Source organism: Ambystoma mexicanum, chromosome 6q, assembly GCF_040938575.1.
Source record: "Ambystoma mexicanum isolate Mex_15411 chromosome 6q, UKY_AmexF1_1, whole genome shotgun sequence".
In the NCBI taxonomy this organism is placed as follows: domain Eukaryota; kingdom Metazoa; phylum Chordata; class Amphibia; order Caudata; family Ambystomatidae; genus Ambystoma; species Ambystoma mexicanum.
The window spans coordinates 840421740-840443658 of NC_090937.1; the positions used below are offsets into that span (position 1 = coordinate 840421740).

Below are 21919 nucleotides of genomic sequence, written 5' to 3' on the forward strand. Positions count from 1 at the left end.
GCAGCAATAAGGTGGGCGAGAGGTGCCAGGTAATGTTGGAAATGTTTTCCTTTATCTCATGTTGAATAAGTTGCTGTGATTTCACAGCATCTCATTTAGTCATACTGCTCTCTTTGTATGTTCACTCAAGTGATTCTTACGTTTGGCATGCCTCAAAAATAAGAAACATGATGTGGTGGGAAAATGCTTGAAAGTACATGTAATCTTCATTATTACTAGCTCTAATTTTCCTCGCCCACTTCCCTACAACCATCAATGGTGTATCGACCCTCGTACCGTTGATAAATCAAGGGGGACTAAAGGAAAAGGGGAAGTCAAAGTCCCACGGTAGGGAAAAGGGTCAGGCAAAACATTTTTTTGTTTTAGATATTGGGTTCCTATTAAAAAAGTTAGGACCCCTCCAAATAAAGTACAGTGGCCAAAAACAGGGTTAGGCATAATGAAGATTACTTGTAATTGAAACAAGGAATATGAGGAAAATGCATCTATACTTGCTACATACGATTTCTCAGTACATTACATGACCACCTGTTTCATTGACCATGCTAAATCTCAGATCAAATTATCCGGCTTCATCAACACTAAGTTTTAACAAATGCCAGTCTATTAAAATAGTAACCAATATTTCAATGAATAATTGGCAAACAGCTGCTAACAACGGTACACATTATGAATGATCTAAATGAAAGCAAACAAACTAATCTAAGAATGTGTATTTATTACTACTGTACATGAATATGTGAATTTGAAAGCTACAACATGTTTGCAGGCCGATTATATATCCAAGTACAAACTATTTGAATTTGTTTGCTTAATATAATGCAACTTAAATTGTTTTAAAAGATCATCATTAAGGTAATGGAAGTGTTATGCTAGTGCAGCCATTTACCTTGTAAATACGGTTTGTGTTCAAAACAGATACATAGGTAACAATCATGATGCGGCTTTATTTCCAATTTGCATGAAAATTATTTACATTGTATTGGAGTATATATAATGCTGGTTTAAAATCCAAGGTCTTCTTCACCGTTCTTATTATAAAAACAATGAAAATTAACGTAACATGTAAAATGCAAACCATGCAGGATAAATCATTGCCAACAATCATATCTGCTGTTGTGACAATTTCCTTTAATTGCTACTCACAATGTATCTTTTTTTGTTAAAAAGTCTGTTTATTATGCAAACCTTCCATGACAAAAAAAAGGAGGTTGGGATGCATGGATACATGTACTTCTATATGAAGATTGTTTGCAAAACTGTCCTGAACTAGACCGATATCGGTTGATAAATAGTAAGAGGCCCGCTTGATAGTCTGCATTCCCTCTTACAGCTGATAAACTGTTTTTCAATATTTTAACTAAGCTGAAAGGGTATGATTGCCATTGATATCAAATCTTCGGAAAATATAAATATCTTTAAAAATATTAAAAATATTAGAGGAATTATTTCCAACTCTGGCAAAATAATTAAGTATAAAAAAAACTGCACAGCCTATGAAAAACTTGGGGTGGGGGCAGAAATACATTTAGCAAAGAACTCCAGGCAGGTCTAGCAAGAAGGCGAATGGACATCATCTGGGGGTGGGTAAGGTGGTGGTGGTGGTGGTGGAAGCATTAATGAGTATGCTAGGCTATGCAAAGGTGGCAATTGATGAGCTGATTCTGGTGGCATTGATGGGAATAATTGAGGCAGTGATGGGAATGAGGTATTATGCGACGGAGAACTTGAAATGTGGGAAGGGGGTTGTGGCGACGGGGGTGGCATTGATGTGAATTGCAGGCTCGGTACATTTGGAGGAGGTGGTGGAGGCACTGATGAAAACTGATGTATATACGAAGACTGCAGAGGAGGGCATGGTGGTGGAGGCATTGAGGAAAATGGTAAACTATGTAAATATTGAGGAGGAGCAGAGGATGAAGGTGGTGGATGCAGAGGTGGGGGTGGGGGTGGCGGCATTGAGTACTGTTGGTTATAGGTATGTGGCATGTTGTTCTCTTGCCAACTCATCTGTGGAGGTGGGTATTGCCACATTGCTTCACAGTCAGGATAGTACACATGGCCAGGAATAGGATTAGGTTCTTGTTTTACAGGATTTTGTTGCCTGTAATATGCTGAAAATGTATAAGGCTCCTGTTGCCAAGTGTTTGAAGGGAACACTTCAGAAGATGTCCATTGTGAATCAGAGTTTTGTTGTGGATCATTTGAATTTCTGGGCTGTCTGAATTCCCTTTGTGAATTTTGAGGGAATTTCTTCTGCGTGAAACCAGAACTGTTGTGGGTTGCTTGCGATGGAGAAGAGGCCTGTTGACGATACCGCATTCCATCGACCTCAAAATGTCCTGTTTTAAAGGAGAAAAATCACAATTATGATTAATAAAAAGGCAAGGCATCAAAATTGCTAAAAGTTTAACTAGAAACCACAAAGAAATCCAAACCGTATTTGTTCTCCATGTGAAGCATGCTTAATTTAAAAGGTATGTGCTTATGCTTTCTGTTTTACTACAATAACAGATATTAAACATGGATATCTCAACAATAGGTGATAAACAGTTGTTCAGTGGATACTAAAGGAAGATTAGAAGACATTTTACCAAATACTCTATGTATTTAGAGACGTTTATGCAGCTTAAGGTTGATGAATGTAGGTCTTTCCGCTTGTGTTAGTTTGCAAGAGTGCCAGGGGAATACTCTGGTGGTGATAGTGCGCAGTACAAATATCCATTAACATTTAACATAACATTTAACATGTTAGGAACCAGTTTGCTAGAGAATACAAATGGAACAAGCCATCAAATTAATCGGTATGCCAATAGGGCACCCATAAAAACAGGGCTACCGATGAAAGTAGACCTTGTTTTTGAAAACATCCGAACATTAACAGCAACAGATTTTTAGTGTTAAATTGATGGGGGAAAAATCAAGGTAACCCGATCATAAACTATGTGGCGAACTAGGAGGAGGAGGCAGGCCAAAAGAGGACTTTTCAATTATGTTTAAATAATAAAGAAAGGCCTCACTATCCCCATCGCTACAAGGGTATTCCCGGCCTGCGGAACAAAAAGAAAGGGTGCTTGTCTGTCCTCTAAAGAAATCATAAATTGTCCCCTGTCAAAACCTACTTTATAACTCGCTCTACCACTATTGAAAACAACCTAAATGAGCAGAGGCTTCTGCTACTGGTTGTTAGGCCAAGCCCAATGGATTTGATCGCCAAAAGCCGTTCTCAGATCAATGAAAGAAAAAATTGTTTCTAAGAAAAATCACACAAAAGTTCCTTTATTTGTTCTAGGTGAAAATGTCTTCATCTATTAGCTCAGAACAGAGTTCTATATTTCATCCCCTTCACACTCATGAGCTGCATCAATTCTTGATAATGGTTCAAACGTAAAGTTCTGTTTATTCAAGGGATTCTTTTCATTTCATTTCATTTCCCTTTTCTGTTCAATTGTACGGTTCTCTGTATAATTGTGTTTCATATATTTGAAACCTCCTGGTTCATTCCCTCTTGTCACTTCAATGGGTCCTCTAATGCCTGTTGCTGCTTTATATCCAATACTGTTTGCTTCAGGTTTCTTGGGTTCCTGCCACTACACTTATATTTTACTTCTCTTCGTTCCAACCTTCTTCCTTCCTCCGAGCAACCCTGCTACCTGTACCTGCATCAGGCCTGCTCTCTGGGGTTGGTGTCGCCATGGGGCAACTCTCCCATGTCTTTCTCTCTTCGGCTTTCAAGGAAAGCTCAGAAGGCTCCTCTGTTAACCTGTGGTTCTCTTCTCCTTGTGGGTACCACTCCAATGGACCCTCCGTTGCTAGTGGCTCCAGTAGTCGTGGTGTCTCGGTCTGGACTCAAGACTTCGTTCCTTGACAGGATTTTGGTGTCAGAGTTAGTTTACGGGCTCCCGGCCCACCGTGGCCTCAGCGTGGTCACGCCACCAATGGAGATGGCTTTTCTGCCTCCATCTCTGCAGCGGTTTGTCCACTGCACGGATTGCCAATCCTCATCCTTTTTTCTCTGCACCATGTACTCTGGCTACTGCCGGCTTTGCAGCATTGCACCACTCTGCCCCTTCTGGTTGTTGTGTCGTCAGAGGCATGCCTCTGCTCTGGATTCTCCCTCTGTCTTTGGGTTATTCATCCCTTTATGGTCGTTACATTGTTCCAGGCAAGGAACAAGTCATTCCTCCTTGCATTTGGAATATGCTCCAGCATTATCCAAACCCAACAAGAAGGGTACAATGTTACTGCTTGTTATAGGCAATTTAGTGCCGTTAATACGTTTCTCAAATTTGCCTATAAGCAGATAGTGTCTTCTCAGAAGGGCGTTCCTCATGGGAATCTGAGTCCTTATCCCATAGAGGTGAGTCGCTCCCAGCGAGGTCTCACTTGCCCAGATCCCTAGGGAGAGTCTTGCTTGGCGGGATCCCCTCCCAAGCCTCAAAAGCGGTGGCTCACCCATGGGGAGAAGGGACGAATACTTCAAATTCGTCACAATATGCAACAATCTAAAGTGACATGGAACCTAAAATCAACAACAATCCAAAAGCAGAGATGGAACGTCCCATGCAAGATATATGGTACGCTGCTGGCCAAATCAGTAGACCATTCTTCCAACTCCATGGACTCTGGACTCAAATGGAACAGGTGTGTTTGAGGAGATAAAGCTATAGTAGGTCTCTAAATAGAAAACATTGTAATCAGACTTCCCATCATTGAACAGATTTCACAGCCATGACATTAAACCTCTGCATACGTCCATGCAGGGTGCACATTTGTAATTCAGCCTTAAGGGACCTTTCAGTGGCAATACCCATTTCACTTCTACTTTAGGGGTAGGGATAGGGATATAACCAAAAGCATACACTGCTTTGCGCAAGTGTCTATTATGAGCACGGCCCTTTGCCCTGGGCTGTGGCAAGGCAGGCCTGGCACGGGCAAAGGTGCCACAGAGATATGCGCTTCATGAATACATGACAGTCCAATCTTACACACTTTACTTTTGGGCTGAAACTACATGCTCATAAACATGTCTTTAAGCCTGAAGTTTCTGTTCCGACTCACAAGCACACATACATGGGGAAATAAACACAACACTTTACTAACACAGAACAAAAAGGCAACATTAGTAAGACCCGTCCTATTTTAAAATGCTCTACGAACTCCTCTCAAAGAAATAAATATAATGGTGCAACCAAACTAATTCTGGGCCTACAAAGGAAGGTCATTGTCTTTCTGCAGGGATACCACTGCAACGGCAGTACTCTGCAAACAGAAAACTGATCACCAGGGTCTACCCCTGGAAATATTTCACTTCCTATATCGTTAACCTAATCAAGAACGAATATACTCAACTAAAAACATTACAAGTGACAGATGTGAGCATACTCCGCTGAATCTAGGGGAAAGTTTGACCCATGAATGTGGAATTCCCACAGCCTTAACCAATAGCATATAACTAGCTGAGGTAAGAAATCAAAGTCTTACCTTAGGATTTAGGAAAAAGCTTACGCCCATCTTTTTCAAATAAACCTACCTACCCAATCTTCAGTCCACTATAATTGTTAGCTTGGTAAAATGGGATGTGAGTTACACTGACAAATGAGCCTCGTACATCTTCAAAAATGATCAATTAGTTCAACACATGAGTTTCATTAAATTACAGTGTCATAGCCATGTGATGCCAAACAAATAATTAAAAGGTACTATTTTGCAGGGGTCAATCTGATATGAATGCAGGTTAAGACTTCTAGACAAACCGAAAGTCGTGTCCCTGACAGAATGCATTATTCCAAATGAGTACCTGTATGCAATCTCCTAAAAACATGCTATATTTCTCGCTCCACCGTGCCTCTTTTCCTCCCATGCATAAGCAACAAATTAGCTTGGACCTCATCTTTACTTTCAACATTTTAATTTGTTCCCAGGCTCATTACATTCCTTAGCCTTCCATTAAAGTGTCAACACACAATTCTGATTGTGGTATGACATACATGCAGTAATTATTTTGTGATGATTTGTTAGTGGCATCTTCTATTGTGTTCATACTCATATCCAACATTTTTTAGGGGATCTTCGACCTGTGCATGAATGAGACTTCTAAAGCTCAAACCTATCTGGGAAGAGTGTTATGAATACAGGATGCACCCAGGGGTTTTCAAGAAGGATGTGGGAGTAACTGAGTAGTGGGGTGATTAAGTAGAGAAGTAGGGTTGAGAGCAGCAACCAGCAAAATGTATTTCGAAAATGTAGGGCCCTCAGGTCCTTCCTGATCTGTAGGCCGGATGGTTCCAGACAGGGTGTGTAGCTGAAAAAGGCCAGTTTCACGATTGTTTCCCTTTTGCAATGGTTTCCAGTCTAGCAATGTTGTGATTTCAGTTGGTGAATGGACTCCAGAGATGGTGGGTTTCTCACCAGATAGCGCAGTATGTTGGTTGTGACTGTTTTGTGGGTGAGTTTAGCTATCTTGAACATGAAGCATGCTTGAAAGGGTATGCCAGCGGTGTCTCTAGGGCATGGGGGTGCTGTCGTCAAATTTTCTTATTACTGTGATGTGCCCTGCTGCACCATGGTGGAGGGGTTCCAGAGAGGCAAGGTGGCATCCAAGACACCTTTGAGTAGGAAGCTGCTGCTGTCTGGGTGAAAGACTGCCAGGGCTTGGATAATTGTTCTGGAACTTGGGACAGGGATGAATGGCTGGATTTTGCTGCGCCGTGCAGGATGGTGCCATGGCGCTTGATTCTTATTGGAAAGGCATGTTTTGAATGAGAGGTCAAGTCAATGATAAAGCCAACAGATTTAACACTATGTGAGAGTTGAGATGTGAATCCATCAAGCTTCTGGGTAGTCAGACAATTGTGAACTTGGGCATGCATGGTGGTGTTTCCTAGGAGAATGTATTCAGTCTTTGTCGAGTTGTACTTCAGGTAAGCACTTGACAACCAGACTTGAATGGGGGACATGCCAGAGTCAATGGATGTCATTGACACAATTGATCTTTAGGTAAAAGCTGTGCATCAACTGCATGCTGGTATGTTGGTACAGTATCTTGAGAGTGGTCGAGAGGTTCTGTGTAGAGGTTAAAGATTATCGGGGACCGGATGGAGACTTGTAAAACTCGAATTAACTGGGTGACACTGGGCTGTGCGGAGGCCTACGCGGCGAGTTGGTTCCAATCTGCCTATTGATCAATCTGCTTACCTCCCACTCCTCCCAAGACAACACACAAGCGCAGCCCAACAAAGGACATGACCAGCCTTACAGATGAGGAGCCACATAGGGTCTCATTATGTGTGTTACACAGCACCCTCCGTGCAGTAACACAGGGGTGTCATAGTGACCCCCCCACCATAGACTCCATACCCTGGGACTGACTACTGTCTCCCAGGGAATGTAATGTCACCATTGGCTTTACTAGTCCCAAATTATTAACAGAAACCAGTACAAACCATCATATTGTGGACGTACTGGTCGGGGCAATTTGATTGCCCCAGGGTCTGTTGGTTGAGGGGGCACGTCTCCGTCCGCCCTGATAGAGTTTTGGCTGGTGGCAGTGGATACTACTTTTTATGTTCGACCGCAAATATTTCCCTATGGGATTTTCCCATTGTTCGAGGCTACCGACTTTAATTATTTAATTCTCATAGCCTCGAACATACCGCCGGTTTATTTAATTAATATTAATTCGCCGGTTGGTATTTTTTGCCAGGACTCGATTCTAAAATGGCGTTTGTGTTCTCTTCTGTGACTCAACCCAAGTCGAGCCCTTTGTTCCACTTTTTGGCAGGCTTCTCCACAGAAGCCTCCAAAAGTGGTGCCACTCTGTCTGGGTACCTCAGGGAGTGTGGGAGGGGGTTTAGGCACCCTGGACTGAGTTACCTTGGTAACTCAAGTCGCACTCTTGTGTGATTGGCCCAAGTGGTGAGCCGGCCGGCTCACCCCTTAGCATGTTTGATTGACAGCTAGGCTGAGTGAATGGGGGTGTGCTGCATAAAAGGAGGGCTTTGGGGACTGGAACTTCAGAAGTCGCCACAGGACCTGAGAATCCGACGAGGGAGAAGCTGAGCTGACCTACCATGATGACGCCACCGGTGGAGCCCTGCAGAACCGACTCACCACTTCCCGGCGACAGAGAAGATCTCCCGGCTGGAGAGGCTTCTTCCCCTGACTGGTGGGCACAACCAGTTTACCTTCTTCTCTTCGCACCCCAGACCGGCTTGTGGTCGAATTGCCTGTGCCAAACACCCCGGCAACCGGATAGCCACTTACCACTGGACCGCGAACTTAAGGACCGTTCCTTTTAACTGAGAACTCTGTGGCTGGTTTCTTCCCTGGCAGTGCAACGGACTCCTGTCTTCCTCCCTGACGAGATCCTCTCTTCCCCCGGACGAAGCACCGACTTGCATCCGCTGCCAGGAACAACTGCCCCCGCTGGAGTATTCTCACCACTTTAAAGGTACTGTGTCCGCCAGGCTTCCCTTTCTAAAGATTGCTACAAGGTGGTAATAACCCCTTAACCTTCTGGACTAGGCTGGCCGCCTTGACCCTTAACTGGTCCCTTTCTTTTGGTCCAACTCTTTTTGAACCTTTACAAGACTCTTGTACACTGCAACCGTGTGACCTTGGACACATTTCGTGTTGATCCCCTTAAAGTGGATCCGGCCTAGTCTGTTAAATCTGTTGCAGTGGTCCCAGAGGGAACTGCACAGGTTTCTGCCTAACAGTGGAGAACAAAATAAAAGAGTGTCTGGTAATAGGGAGACACAGTGAATATGTAAGAAACTGCTATTTTCTTTCTCTCTTTCTTTTCTCTATAGTTAGGGTACTTTGGTGTTGAGCAAAAAAAAATATATATAAAATAAAAGATCTAAAAGGTGTAGGGACAATCAATCTAGGGAAAGAGGACCCTACCAGGGAGAGAAGCACAAGGCAGGGAGGAATAAGGAGGGGTAAATTATGTGTTGTACGTCAAAAGTCTGTTAAGTGTTTATCCCATGTTGCATATGTTAAGTTAGACATGTTTCAATGAATTGCACTGAAATGATGCTAAATTGATGGCATTGTATTGCTCTATGGTAAGGTAATCGTAAGTGTGACACAGTAAGGTGAAAAAAGGTAGTAATATTGTAAGCAAGTGTTGTGATCAAAAGGTAGTAATAGTACGAGCAAGTATTCCTTTTGCATATGCCCAAGAACCGATTAAGGTAGAAGCCACACACACATACTATACCACACAGAGTTAAACACAAATAGTAAAAGAAAAAAAAAACAAAACTGAAAACACAATATGGGGCAGAAACACCCCTGGCCCACATCTGTAAAAACCTGCCTGGTTATTATATTTTGATTGTTTATGGTTAAAAAACCTTTACAAATTTCCTAGCAGAAGCAAGAACATAAAAACTTTTTTAAATCGAATAATAAATGCATATAGCTCAACAACATCCACATTAAGCCCAAGACACACGATTAACAATACAAGAAAACATCTGTGGCACTAATTTACAAACATACCATCTCATAAAACATAATACATCTCAGAAGTATAACATCAATTTCATTATAACCAATAACACATTGAATTCAATTAAGGAAAAAGAGAAGGGAAATAAACAATAAGGATTAAAGTTCATCATCTCCAGACATCATGGTCAATGGTTATGACATTTCTAGACCCAATAACATCATTTGAATAAAGTCTAGATCACGCGTTAAAGTACAAATACAGCTAATACACTACCAATTCACGGTCCTCATCCAATAAAATTCTTGACTTTTCAATCAGTTTTTCTTAAATGATTAGCAAGAAGTTTGTTAAGCTTAGAATAAGAGTTTGACTCCTTCCCCACATACATCTTTGCCAAAGCGTCTCTACTCATACTTAAGTCTGAGTATAGGTATTCTCCTAGTAAATGTTTCCTTTCAGATTCAAAATACAGACAATATACTGTAAGATGTTTCAAGGTTTCAATAGTCATATTAGTTCTGCAGAATCTACATTGCCCTCTATTCAACTTGTTTTTATACTGATTCCATGACATCAGTTTCTCATTCGTGAGTAGCTGATTCAAGCAAAATCTCAAATAAGATTTCCTAGCTAGATTGCATGGAAATATTTCCTGGTACTTTGGGTGAAAACCCCACTGCCTGGTGAATTTAGCATATTCATAGAACGACTTGTAGTTGATGATCTTCTCAATTAACAAGCACCAATAATAGCGACAGAATTTAAGTTTGCATGACGGCAATCCCAGTACCAGGTCGTCATGATTGATCATAGTACAAGATAACAATTCCTCCATCTTATTCCTAAATTTCAAGAAGGATGGAGGATGTCCTTTCTCAATCATACTCGCTAGGTCCTCATATAACGAATCTTTAGGGGGGGGATAACATTTTCCCGTAGTTTGAAAGTAATCGCCAATGCCATTTGACAGATAGCGGTAACAAACCCAACTCATGGCAAATGATGCATTGGGCGTAGAAGGTGCCAGACCCAGAACACTTTTCAACATTTTACCCTGGATCACGTCTAAAGGTCCCTCAAGTTCGTAAAGACATATCTTAGGCATACAGTAGGATTGGTTACATTTTTTGAAGATAGAATTTAAGCATAGGGCGCAAAGAGAATTTCCCCAATTGATGATGGATCAATTTCATCTGTACAGTAAGCAATTTAGCTTTATTATTCAAAATCATCTTCCAACCATCGAGTGAGTATGTACTCGCAAGATGGTAACCTAGATAACGCATGGAAGGTGACCTGGGAATGGTGATATCATTGAGGCACCATGTAAATTTGGCACATTTTTTCCGTCCTTCAGCAAATGTAATAATGAAGGATTTTTCAGGATTGATTTGTAAGTTATGTTTACTGGCATATGAATTAAATAAGCCCAGCTTTGTCTGGAGCCCATAAGGGGTCAGATCAAAGAACAATAAGTCATCAGCAAAGCTTAGCCAGTTCAATAATAATAATCCCAATTTCACTGGAAAAATAATGGCCTCCTTCCATTGCTCATCCAGATTGAGTAAATATAAATTGAACAGGACTGCAGCAAGGTTGCAGCCCTGCTTTAATCCTATTTCGGTTAAAATAGGGTCCATAAGTGCTCCAACTTTCGTCAGGCGGATTCGATAAGTTGTTTGTTTGTGTAGGGCAGCATTCATTGAAACCAGCTGAGCAGAAAAGCCATACTTAATCAATTTTGCTCACACTAGTTCTCTAATAACTGAATCCAAGGCAGCAGTAAGATCCAAGGCTGCCATATAAACCGGCCCTGCATTAGATCTAGTCAGTTGGTATACATGGGCAATTATGGTGGCGTTTAATTGGCATCCCGGATAACGACGGAAACCAATCTGAAATTTAGGCAGCAGATCAGACTTATTAATATGCTGCTGAATAGAAGTATAAGACCTGAGAAAATCTTTGTCGAGGTATCCATCAGCGCTATAGGCCTAAAGTTAGCCGGTTCGTTCATGGGACCTTTTGTATAGATCGGTATGAAAATGGCCGAACACCAAGAGCTAGGCATATGACCAAGGCAACAGATGGCATCAAATTTAATTTTGAAGATCCCCATCCACAATTCAGGATTGAGTTTAATTAGGCACGGTGGAATTCCATCAGGCCCTGGATCTCTGGAGCCTTTGGATTTCATGATAGCCATATGTATATCCTCAATAGTCCACGGGCAGCCGCCAGCCATGGAACTGAATGAGGTGATATCTAAGTTCTAGCGAAAACCTTGTGGCATAGTAAACTTAGATTTAATATAGGTGACCCAAGTGACAGCTGAGATAGCTGATTCTTCAATCATCTCTGAGTTTCCGATCAGGGTACGAATCATCGCCCAGACCGGTCTAGTATTTTTCTTTAATAATAGAGCAAGAAATTTTGGTTATCAGTATTAATGAGCTCATGCTTCAGAATTTTAATTTGTCTTTTATAGGTCATAATAATATGGGCTTTCAACACATGAAACTCATTAGCATCAACATCTCGGAAGCCAAGTTGCCTAATCATTTGCCGTTTCTCTTCACGTAAATCAACCACTTTCTGATTGTAAAGGTGTCAATGCGTGGGCGGACAGCAAAAGTCCATAGGGATCATGAAAAGTGACATGTACAGCAAGTCTTATAGAATTCTGCAGCTCTGCAATAACACAAGACACTCATCTTAAAGTCTTATTAAAAATAAGTAAGGGATCCTCTTGGATATTAGTGCTAACTTTCTTGGCACCTTTTAGAGGTCCACTTGACAGAAAGCCGGACTCGATCAAATTCAATGGCAAATAAAATTGGAGCAACATCAAGACTGGCAATTTTCCATCTAAGTTTGGAGTTCAAGGCTAAGCAATCACCCAAGGATAAATTACTAATTAAAATTGGATCAATCATCTGTAACAACCCGGTGGATGCAAAGAAATAATCAATTAATGAGGCCCAAGGGCCTCTTGCCCAAGTATAATGATAGATTCCAATTTCAAAGGGGAACATTTGGCTATCCCATGTCATGAAATATTCCTGCCACTTTTTACCATTCAAATAGGATTTTTTCTTCAGTTCATACTTGCAATGTTTCCCATATTTGTCTAAAGATAAGCAAGAGGAATTAAAGTCTCCCCCAATGATTACATTCAAGCGTGATTTGTGCTGAAAAGCCTGTTCAAAGATGAGATTCAATCGATTAGTGATAGTTTCAAATGGAGTTCTGACATCATTCCAAAACAGGTTGACTACAAGAAAATCCCATCGTAATACTTCTTTATACAAAATTTCAACCACCAACAATGCAGCATCGGCCCACAACACAGACGAATCCAGTCTCAAATTTTTGTCAATTAGGATAGCAAGGCCTCCAGCCAGGCTGATGGTAAGAATAAAACCCTTCCAACTCTTGATCACCCGTAATCATGGTTTCTTGGATCAGACAGATCCCTGGGAGAGTACAGTTATTAAGCGAAGCACTCCGTGACCTCAAGTTGGAACTACCACATGAGTTCCATGACATAAAGGTCATCCCGTAGTTTTCATCCTATTTTTTATCCATTGCAGTTGGAGAGGGATTCAAAGGCCCCATACCCATCATTCCTGATAAAGAAGCAGCAAAATTCATAAATCGTTTCAACACCTCCTCATTAATCAGTGGTTGTCTTCCTGTTTGATTTAAGATCTGCGGAGGATCTGGCAGAGTCTCTATGAACATTTCTGCAAGTTCATCAGAGTTAAATAAGCACGGAAATAAGCCCAATAGTTCTAGGTCATCACGCTGCGCCCAAATCAATCTTGTAATGATATGTGAATGATAGCCGCAAATCATACGAGTCGGATTATTGTGGCACAGATGAACCCAATCAATATCATCACTTCTGATGGTGCGTAAGGCTGGGATAGCCTGAAAAGCCTTAAGCATTGCAGAGCGATTCAGACTCAATTTTACAGTGGTAGGTGTTTTAGGTTCCCAGCCCATAATGGATGGTATGTCAGGGGTTATAATCATTACCTCGGTCTTGGGCATAGGCTCATAGGAATTAGAGGGTGATTCTTGTATACGAGTCTGAGACTCTGAATTAACTCTATCCCTAGCCATGTTTGTGTTAGTCTTGCAATGGGGCATACCTAGTGCTTCAGCATTAGTACCATCATTATTGATCAAATAAGGTACCGATTCTTTCACGCACTATTGTCCTAGACAATAAGAGTGCAGATAGATCCAAGCAGAACCCTACCGACATTAGAGCACCCTGCCCCACCCATCATCACAGCCCCTCCACGATGACCAACCTTACTGTCTCTCAAGCAACCACCCTTATCCCTACCGATCGCAACAATAGACTTGGTGCCAGAATCCACCACAAAACTAGCAAACGCCCAGCTAAACTACCCAACAAAACTAACAAGTACACTATAACCCCCATCAACTCTACCCTCAATACACTAAAAGGAGCTCTTCTGAATGTTAGATCACTAGTCGCCCATTCCATAGAAGTCGCCGACATCATTCTGACTAACAACCTAGACTTCCTTGCTATGACAGAAGACAATGCATTACTTACCGTAAAAGCATTTCTGATGGTTGTATCTGCTTAGATTCACATGCTGTGCATAGGTCCGACATCCAGTGGTCACTGCGCAGTATTGCATTTTGTTTTTCGTAGTCGAAAAGGGGACGTCGACAAGGCGTGTCTGTAACACTATCCCTATAGTGACGTGTGTTGTACCCACAATCCCTCACGCGTCGAGGTCCCTCCGTTTGTATTTTTCTGCCCTGAGGGAGCCTTCTAGACGTGAGTGAGTACAGAAAAGAGAGAAATATAGAAAAGGATGTCTATGTTCCTTCCATCCAAGCGGGGAGGAAGGGTGGGCGCATGTGAATCTAAGCAGATACAACCATCAGAAATGCTTTTATGGTAAGTAATGCATTGTCTTCTGATGTTTGTTAATCTGCTTAGAATCACATGCTGTGCATAGACTAGCGAGCAGTACCCGGAGTTGGCGGTGGGTTATGAGAAGGAACAGTAGAGAAAAGATGTCTTAATACTGCCTGTCCCACCTGGGAGTCAGATCTAGAGTGTGCATCTAGACAGTAGTGTTTTGTAAAGGTGTGCACAGAACTCCAGGTAGCCGCTTTGCAGATGGACTCAAGGGGAACATTTGCAATGAATGCTATGGACGCCCCCGTGCCTCGTGTAGAATGTGCTCTTGGCCTAAAGGGCAGTTCTCTCTTAGCAAGAGTATAGCAGAGAGTGATGCATTGAACAATCCATCTAGAAATAGTGGACTTTGAAACTGCATCCCCTTCTCTTCCTGCTGCCACCGAGACGAAGAACTGATTAGTCTTCCTCAGTGGTCTGGTTATTTCCATGTAGAACATGACCGCTCTGCGGACATCTAGTGTGTGCAGAGTCCTTTCTACCAAGTTGGAAGGATTTTGAAAGAACGCTGGTAGTTCTATAGACTGGTTTACGTGGAATTTTGAGATGAATTTCTGAGCAAACCTTGGGTGAGTGTGTAGAACCACTTTATCTTTGTGAACTGTAACAAAGGGGTCTAGAACAGAAAGAGCCTGTAGTTCACTTACTCTCCTGATGGAGGTGATAGCTATTAGAAAAGCAGTCTTAAGAGTGATGTCTTTAAGAGATGCTTTGTGCATGGGTTCAAATGGTGAGCCCATGAGTTTGGTAAGTACCACGTTAAGGTCCCATCCGGGAGCTGGGTCAGCTATCAGGTGGTGTATTCTCTTTACTCCCTCCAAGAAGGCCTTTATAACAGGGATCTTCCACCACGACACTTTGAGTTGGGAAGTGGTGTATGCAGAAAGTGCCGCTAGGTGGACTTTAATGGAATTGAACACTAGACCTGAATCCAATAAATGGGTCAGGTATAGAATGTGTGGGAGAGCAGTCAATTGGGTTGATGTTCTTTCCTCTGCACCAAATGACAAATCTCTTCCATTTGCTAGAATAGCAGTGGCGAGTGTTAGGTTTTCTGGCTTCCCTGAGGATGTCCATGCATCTCTGTGGGAGCTGTAGATGTCCAAATTCTATGATCTCAGGAGCCAGGCTGCTAAGTTCATGTTCTGGGGGCATGGATGCAGAGTCCTGCCCCTGTCTTGTGACAGCATGTTGTACGGGCAGGGGAGTTTCACTGGGGGAGATAGAGACATCTCCATCAAGTGAGCGAACCATGGCTGTCGGGCCCACATTGGGGCCACCAGTATCATGGTTACTTGTTCCTGGTGCATCTTGTGCACTACCTTGTTGAGAAGGGGAGTCGCGGGAAAAGCGTAAACAAATCTCCCTGACCATTGAATCGACAGACCGTTCCCCTTGGACTGGTTCTGGAGGTACCTGGAGGCGTAACTTTGGCATTGTGAGTTCTCCAGAGTTGCAAACAGGTCTATTTCTGGGAACCCCCATTGCGTGAAGACGTCAAAGACGATGTCTTCGTGCAGTCGCCATTCGTACTCTTCGGGCAGGGGGAAATCTCTGCTGAGTTTGTCTGCCAGCAGATTGAGTTCCCCTGGTACATGTTGTGACAGAAGGAACATATTCTGTTTGAGCGCCCACTTCCATATGTTTTGGGCCAGTTTGGACAGTCCTGGAGAGTGGGTTCCCCCCTGCTTGTTGATGTAATACATGGCTGTGGTGCTGTCTGTAAGGACCATCACTGTCCTGCCTCGTAGGTGTTCCTTGAAGGCTTTTAGCGCCTTGAACACCGCTAGTAGCTCCAGAATATTGATGTGTTTGGATGCTACGTTCGGAGTCCACTCTCCGTGAGCAGTCTGATGGGATAGGTGAGCCCCCACATCCTGTGAGGGATGCGTCTGTGGTTAGAGTGGCTTCCGCCGCGGGTGTGGCAAAGGGTTTCCCTTTTTCCAGGTTTTCCTTTGTCCACCACCGTAGCGAGAGAACTAAGGCCTGCGAGACCGCCACTAGGTCGTCCCATAGTCCGCTGGCCTGACACCACTGGCTGTTGAGCCACTCTTGCATTGGGCGCATGCGCAGGCGCGCGTGAGGTACCAAATAAATACACGACGCCATCATGCCTAGCAAGCGCATTGCTTTGCGTACCGTCACCTCTCGACCGGTTACATATTGAGGGATCTGAAACAACATGTTTTGGACCCTCTCTTTGGAGGGGAAGACGAGGCCGTCCTTTGTTTGAATTAGAGCCCCTAGAAATTGTTTGATTTGGCTGTGGTCTAGGCTGGACTTCTTTTCGTTGATGGAGAAGCCCAACTGGAACAAAAGGTCTACAGTCTTTTGGGTATTGGAGAAGCATGTTTCGTAAGAATCCCCTGTTATGAGCCAGTCGTCGAGGTAAGGGTAAACTGGGATGGACAACCTGCGCAGGTGGGCCGCTGCCACTGCCAGTACCTTCGTGAATACCCTCGGTGCTGATGCTATGCCGAAGGGTAGCACTCTGAACTGGTAGTGTTTGCCCTCTATCATGAACCGGAGGTATTTTCTGTGCGCTGGCAAAATTAAAATATGAAAGTATGCATCTTTCATGTCCAATGTTGTCATGTAATCTCCCTGTGATAGCAGTGGGATCACTTCCTGTAAGGTCACCATACGAAACTTTTGGGGTTTGATGAACTTGTTCGCTGGGCGCAGATCTGATACAGGGCGCATGGTTAAATCCTTTTTGGGTACAAGGAAGTACACTGAATAAATACCTTCCGTTACCTGAGATAGAGGCACGACCTCTATGGCTCCTTTTTCCAGCAGTAGTTGTACTTCTTGTAGAAGGATGGCAAGATGTTCCGGTGACATGCGTCGTCCCCTCGGGGGTTTGTATGTTGGGGAACTGTTGAATTTGATGCAGTAACCGTGGGCTACGGTGGAAAGTACCCAGCGGTCTGACGTTATACCCTCCCATGCTGGAAGAAAGGATGTTATCCGGCCCCCGACCGGTGTTGCATGGGAGGGGACGCGAATCTTCGCGTCACTTGGTGTTAGGGGCTTGGGAACCTCTGGGCTCGCCCTCTTCCTTTGCCCCGGCGCTGTCCTCTTTGGCTGTACTGGCCACTATTGGTCTGGAAATTGGTGGCAGGGTACTGTTGCTGCTGGTTTTGTTGTCGGCGTTGGCCACGAAAAAAGCGTTTGTTGCCATAGCCGCGCCTGGTAGAGGGCTTAGAGATTTGGTCAAGAGTTTTGATAGTATCGAACTCTTTTTTAGCCATCTACAGAGCCTCATCCACCGCTTTCCCGAAGAGGTTTGAGTCTTCAACAGGTTTATTAAAGACGCCTGTGTCTCCGGTTTGAACCCTGAGTTGCGCAGCCATACGTGGCGTTTTAGGACTATTCCCTGAACTAGGGAACGTCCCGCAGTTTCTGCCGCATCCAGAGAGCTCTTTACAATACTCTGGTTGACCTGGGTTCCTTCGCCAATAGTTGTAAGCAGGCGTGTACGTAATAGTTCCGGCGCTTCTTCGGCGTCTTTGCGCAGTTTGGCCCACTGCGCGTCCGCATAGCTAGCGAGCAAAGAATTGTTGTTGGCAATTCTTGCCGAAAAGGCGGCCGAGGATGTAACTCTTTTTGCAAGGGCATATAACCGCTTGCCCTCCTTGTCAGGTGGTGCCTCACTGGTGGAAAGTGGTACCCCTGCCCTCTTTCTTGTGTTGGTTACTACCAGGGAATCCGGAATGGAATGTCCCCTGATGTACAGCGGGTCTGAGGGTGAAGGAGTGAACATTTTTTCAATTCTAGTATTGACCCCTCTGACTAGTGCGGGTGTAGACAGCGAAGGGATGATTCTTCTCTTCACCGAAGCGAGGAGGGGAATTGTCTGACTGACCGGGGGTTTCTCTTTAATTACCCTTTCTATAAAGTCTAATTCAGGGGAGAGCTCCCCAGTGTCCAGTTCGAAGTGTGCTGCTGCTCTCCGCAACAGGGCATTAAATGTGGGTTGATCGTCAATGGGAGACGTGTTTCTAACAGGTGAATTGTCAGGAGGATTTAGGTTGAGGACATCAGTGTCGGAATATATTGATGGGGATTGCCAGGGGTGAGAAGGTCCTTCTTCCGGATTTTCTCCGAAGCCTTCTCCTACCAAGTCTGGGCTGTCTTCCAGACCTTCCTCCTGGTTCCGTCCCTCTTCCTCGTCCATAAAATCATCCTCTTCCTCCAAATAATGTTCTTCCCCAGTGAGGTCATACGCACTATGGAAGTCTGAGGCTGTGTCCTGGTGGGGATTGACTAGTCTTGGAATTTTGCCCCTGGGGTCCTCCTGAGGCCCTTCTCTTATTCTCTTTGGAGTGGGAGGGTTCTGGGTATTCATAAACCTCTCCATTCTTTCCATGCAGAGATGGAGCCTTTCCATGGTTTCATGGGGTACCCCCGAGCGGTCTAGCGGGGGAAAATTGGTGTCTTGTAGCTGAAAACGGCTCGACCTTTCCCACAACGTCGAGGAAAGTGTCCCGTCGCCCTCCAAAAAGCCTTCAGGTGTGCTGGGAATCCCTTCGACTGAAGGTCCCTGTCTTTTCAGCGTGTCTTTCGACCTTTGCGTAGCGCTCGACGAGTCTTTCGGCGTACGCTTGTGGGCGTCGGCTACCACGATCCTCGCCAAGCTCTCAGCGACTCATTTGTCAGCGGAGGGCTGTGGTTTCGACGTTATGGGTGTCGATCGCTCTACGGCGGCATGCGCTTTCTGCTGATGGGCGCCGGCCGATGATTTGGGGGCGGCGCCCTTATTTGCCGAAAGCCCAGTCGCTGGTCGCGGCTGCGAGAGGGGCTTCGAACCCGAACGGTCCGAGGAGGCCGCCGGTGAAACCTGCGTCTCCTTGGGCGCTGATGCTCTCTTCGCCTTCGGCAAAGAAGAGCCATGGGTTGTGTGCTTATGTGTGGTCTTGTGTGCGTCAATGTCGCCGGGGTGTTCATCCCCATAAGCAGGGCGTGAGCCGAGCCCGTCGGGGCCGGGGACAGACGACGAAGCGCGTGTGCGCTCTCTAGGGGGGTTTTCGACTTCCGTAGCGGAGGTCGTGGTATCACGATCCTCGTCACTGTCGGAGGTAGCGACGGTGGGTGGAGCGTCGGCCTTCGACATAGCGTAGGCCGCCCACCTCTTGACCCTACGGTCTTTTAGAGTCTTCGGCTTAAGAAGCCGACAAGCCGTGCAACCTTCCTCTTTGTGATCGAGGGGCAAGCAGCGGTTACACCGTGAATGCTTGTCCTTCCAAGTAAACTTGCCCTTGCAAAGTGGGCAAAACCTAAAGGGTGTCCTCTCCATAGCCGAGGCAATAAAACGTGATAACCACCCCAAGGGAAAGGAAGGGGAAAAGGAAAGGCATTCTCAGAAAAGAACTAGAGATGTCCCACGACCCCCACTGTATTTGGCCTGCGAGGCCAGGCCACGTGTTCGGCAACGCCGAAGGATCTCCTCCGCTCGTCCCCTCCGTCGAAGATCTTGCTCGGCGGAGACAGCTTCACAACAGCGTCGAGGGGGGGATCGATATGTTCTATATTAATATAGGAAAACGACCAAAGGTCGAGGAGATGAAATCTGCAATGTCTCTCGAGGAGCTCCGCGTAAAGGCGACCAGTAGCTGGGCGGAAAAAAACAATCTGAGGGACCTCGACGAGTGAGGGATTGTGGGTACAACACACGTCACTATAGGGATAGTGTTACAGACACGCCTTGTCGACGTCCCCTTTTCGACTACGAAAAACAAAATGCAATACTCCGCAGTGACCACTGGATGTCGGACCTATGCACAGCATGTGATTTTAAGCAGATTAACAAACATCAGAAACTTGGTTACATGAGGCTGCGGGACCATCCCTTACCCTAGCCATCCCTGACAACTACACTATCCTCAGAGTAGACAGACCTAACGCTCGAGGAGGTGGTGTAGCCCTCATCTTTAGGTCCTCACCTGATATCAGACTAGGCTCCTCTCCTCTACTCAAATCATGTGAACACCTTACAGTTAAACTACAAACCTCCCCGAAGAGTACTATCACTATGCACCTAATCTACAGACCCCCGGGTCCACCTGGCTCATTTGAGGAAGATATCACCTCCCTAGTAGCCGAAAGCTCCAAACCTTCAGCACAAATGATTATACTGGGAGACTTCAATCTCGGGTTTAATGACCCTCTTGACACCCCTGCTATTGCCCTGGCCACGGCATTAGAGGAGCATGGCCTCCTTCAACTCTGCTCCAAACCCACCCACTCGAAAGGCAGAATCCTTGACTGGGTAACCGCCGTCAATTGCAACATCACCCTAAAGGACCCTGTACAGCTCATCTGGACGGATCACCACTTCCTCCCCCTTGACATTAATATCAACAACCTAGTGCACAAAAGGCCTATTATTGCTCCGGCCTGCCTAACTAGGAAAAAGAGCAACATCACAGCTGAAGCCTTAATGCCTCTGGTGACCCCCATTCTGAACGCCCTACCAACTACAACTGACTTAAACTCGCTGGTCAACGCCTATAATGACTCCATGGCTAAAGCTATCGAAACCATTGCCCCATTAAAAATGCGCAAAGGGAAACCTAAAGCGCACCTGAATACGTGGTACACCCCAGAGCTCAAACTTCTCCGACTACAAAAAGCAAACTTGAATCACTATGGAAATCGGTGCCTTCAGTAGACAACAGAACCAACCTTACCAATATCTCCACCCTCTACAAAAATGAGATCACACGTGCTAAGAAAGAATCTCTTAATTCCAGGATCTCACAGGCAGGCTCCAGCACAAAAGAGCTCTTTAACATCTTAAAGGAATTAGAAAACCCCACTCCTCCCGAAGATACCTGCACAAAGGATAAACCTTGGTGCACAGGGATCCAGAATGCCCTTGCCAACAAAATTTCAGGGCTCCAAACTAAAATTGGAAACAAACGGCAACAGCTCACTCATGACCCCACCTACAGACCCACCCATCCCCCACTCACCGCCACTAGCTCAGGCTTCACCTTCAAAAAGGTTACCATACCTGAAGTACAAAAAATTATAGCATCCTTGAAACCCTCGAACTGCAAGGGGGACAGTTGCCCCGCACAGATTATCAAGGATGCTGCCAGGGATCTCTCCCCCTTCATCACCAAATTAATAAACTTGTCTTTTTCTAACAACATGGTCCCAAGTAATCTGAAACAATCCTGGGTCCTACCCTTGCTAAAAAAACAGACCCTCGACCCAGACATACCCACAAATTATAGACCCATTACCACTGCCCCATTTTTACTAAAGATTCTTGACAGAGTGGCCTATTTACAAATTCAGGATTACCTTGAAACTAACCTATTACTAGGTACTCGCCAATCTGGCTTTCGTCCCCAACATGGGACGGAAACGGCCCTTGTTGATCTCAAGAGCCAGATAGACGAAATCAAAGATAAAGGGAGGGCTGCCATCCTGCTTCTCCTCGACCTCTCCGCTGCCTTTGACCTGGTTGACCA

At 44.7% G+C, this 21919-nt stretch overlaps 1 protein-coding gene across 3 annotated transcripts in view; it reads right to left on the reverse strand.

The window, feature by feature from the left end:
- Positions 1-927: 927 nt before the first annotated feature.
- NAF1 (nuclear assembly factor 1 ribonucleoprotein) overlaps positions 928-21919 on the reverse strand; it is a 732295-nt gene continuing 711303 nt past the window's right edge. The window contains exon 9 of one of the 3 annotated variants that reach the window (XM_069631362.1): positions 928-2342. In XM_069631362.1, the coding sequence (XP_069487463.1) occupies positions 1552-2342 (791 nt within the window). In that variant the 3' untranslated portion in view covers positions 928-1551. The remainder of the gene's footprint in view (positions 2343-21919) is intronic. The other 2 variants (XM_069631363.1, XM_069631364.1) reach the window with 2 other exon arrangements.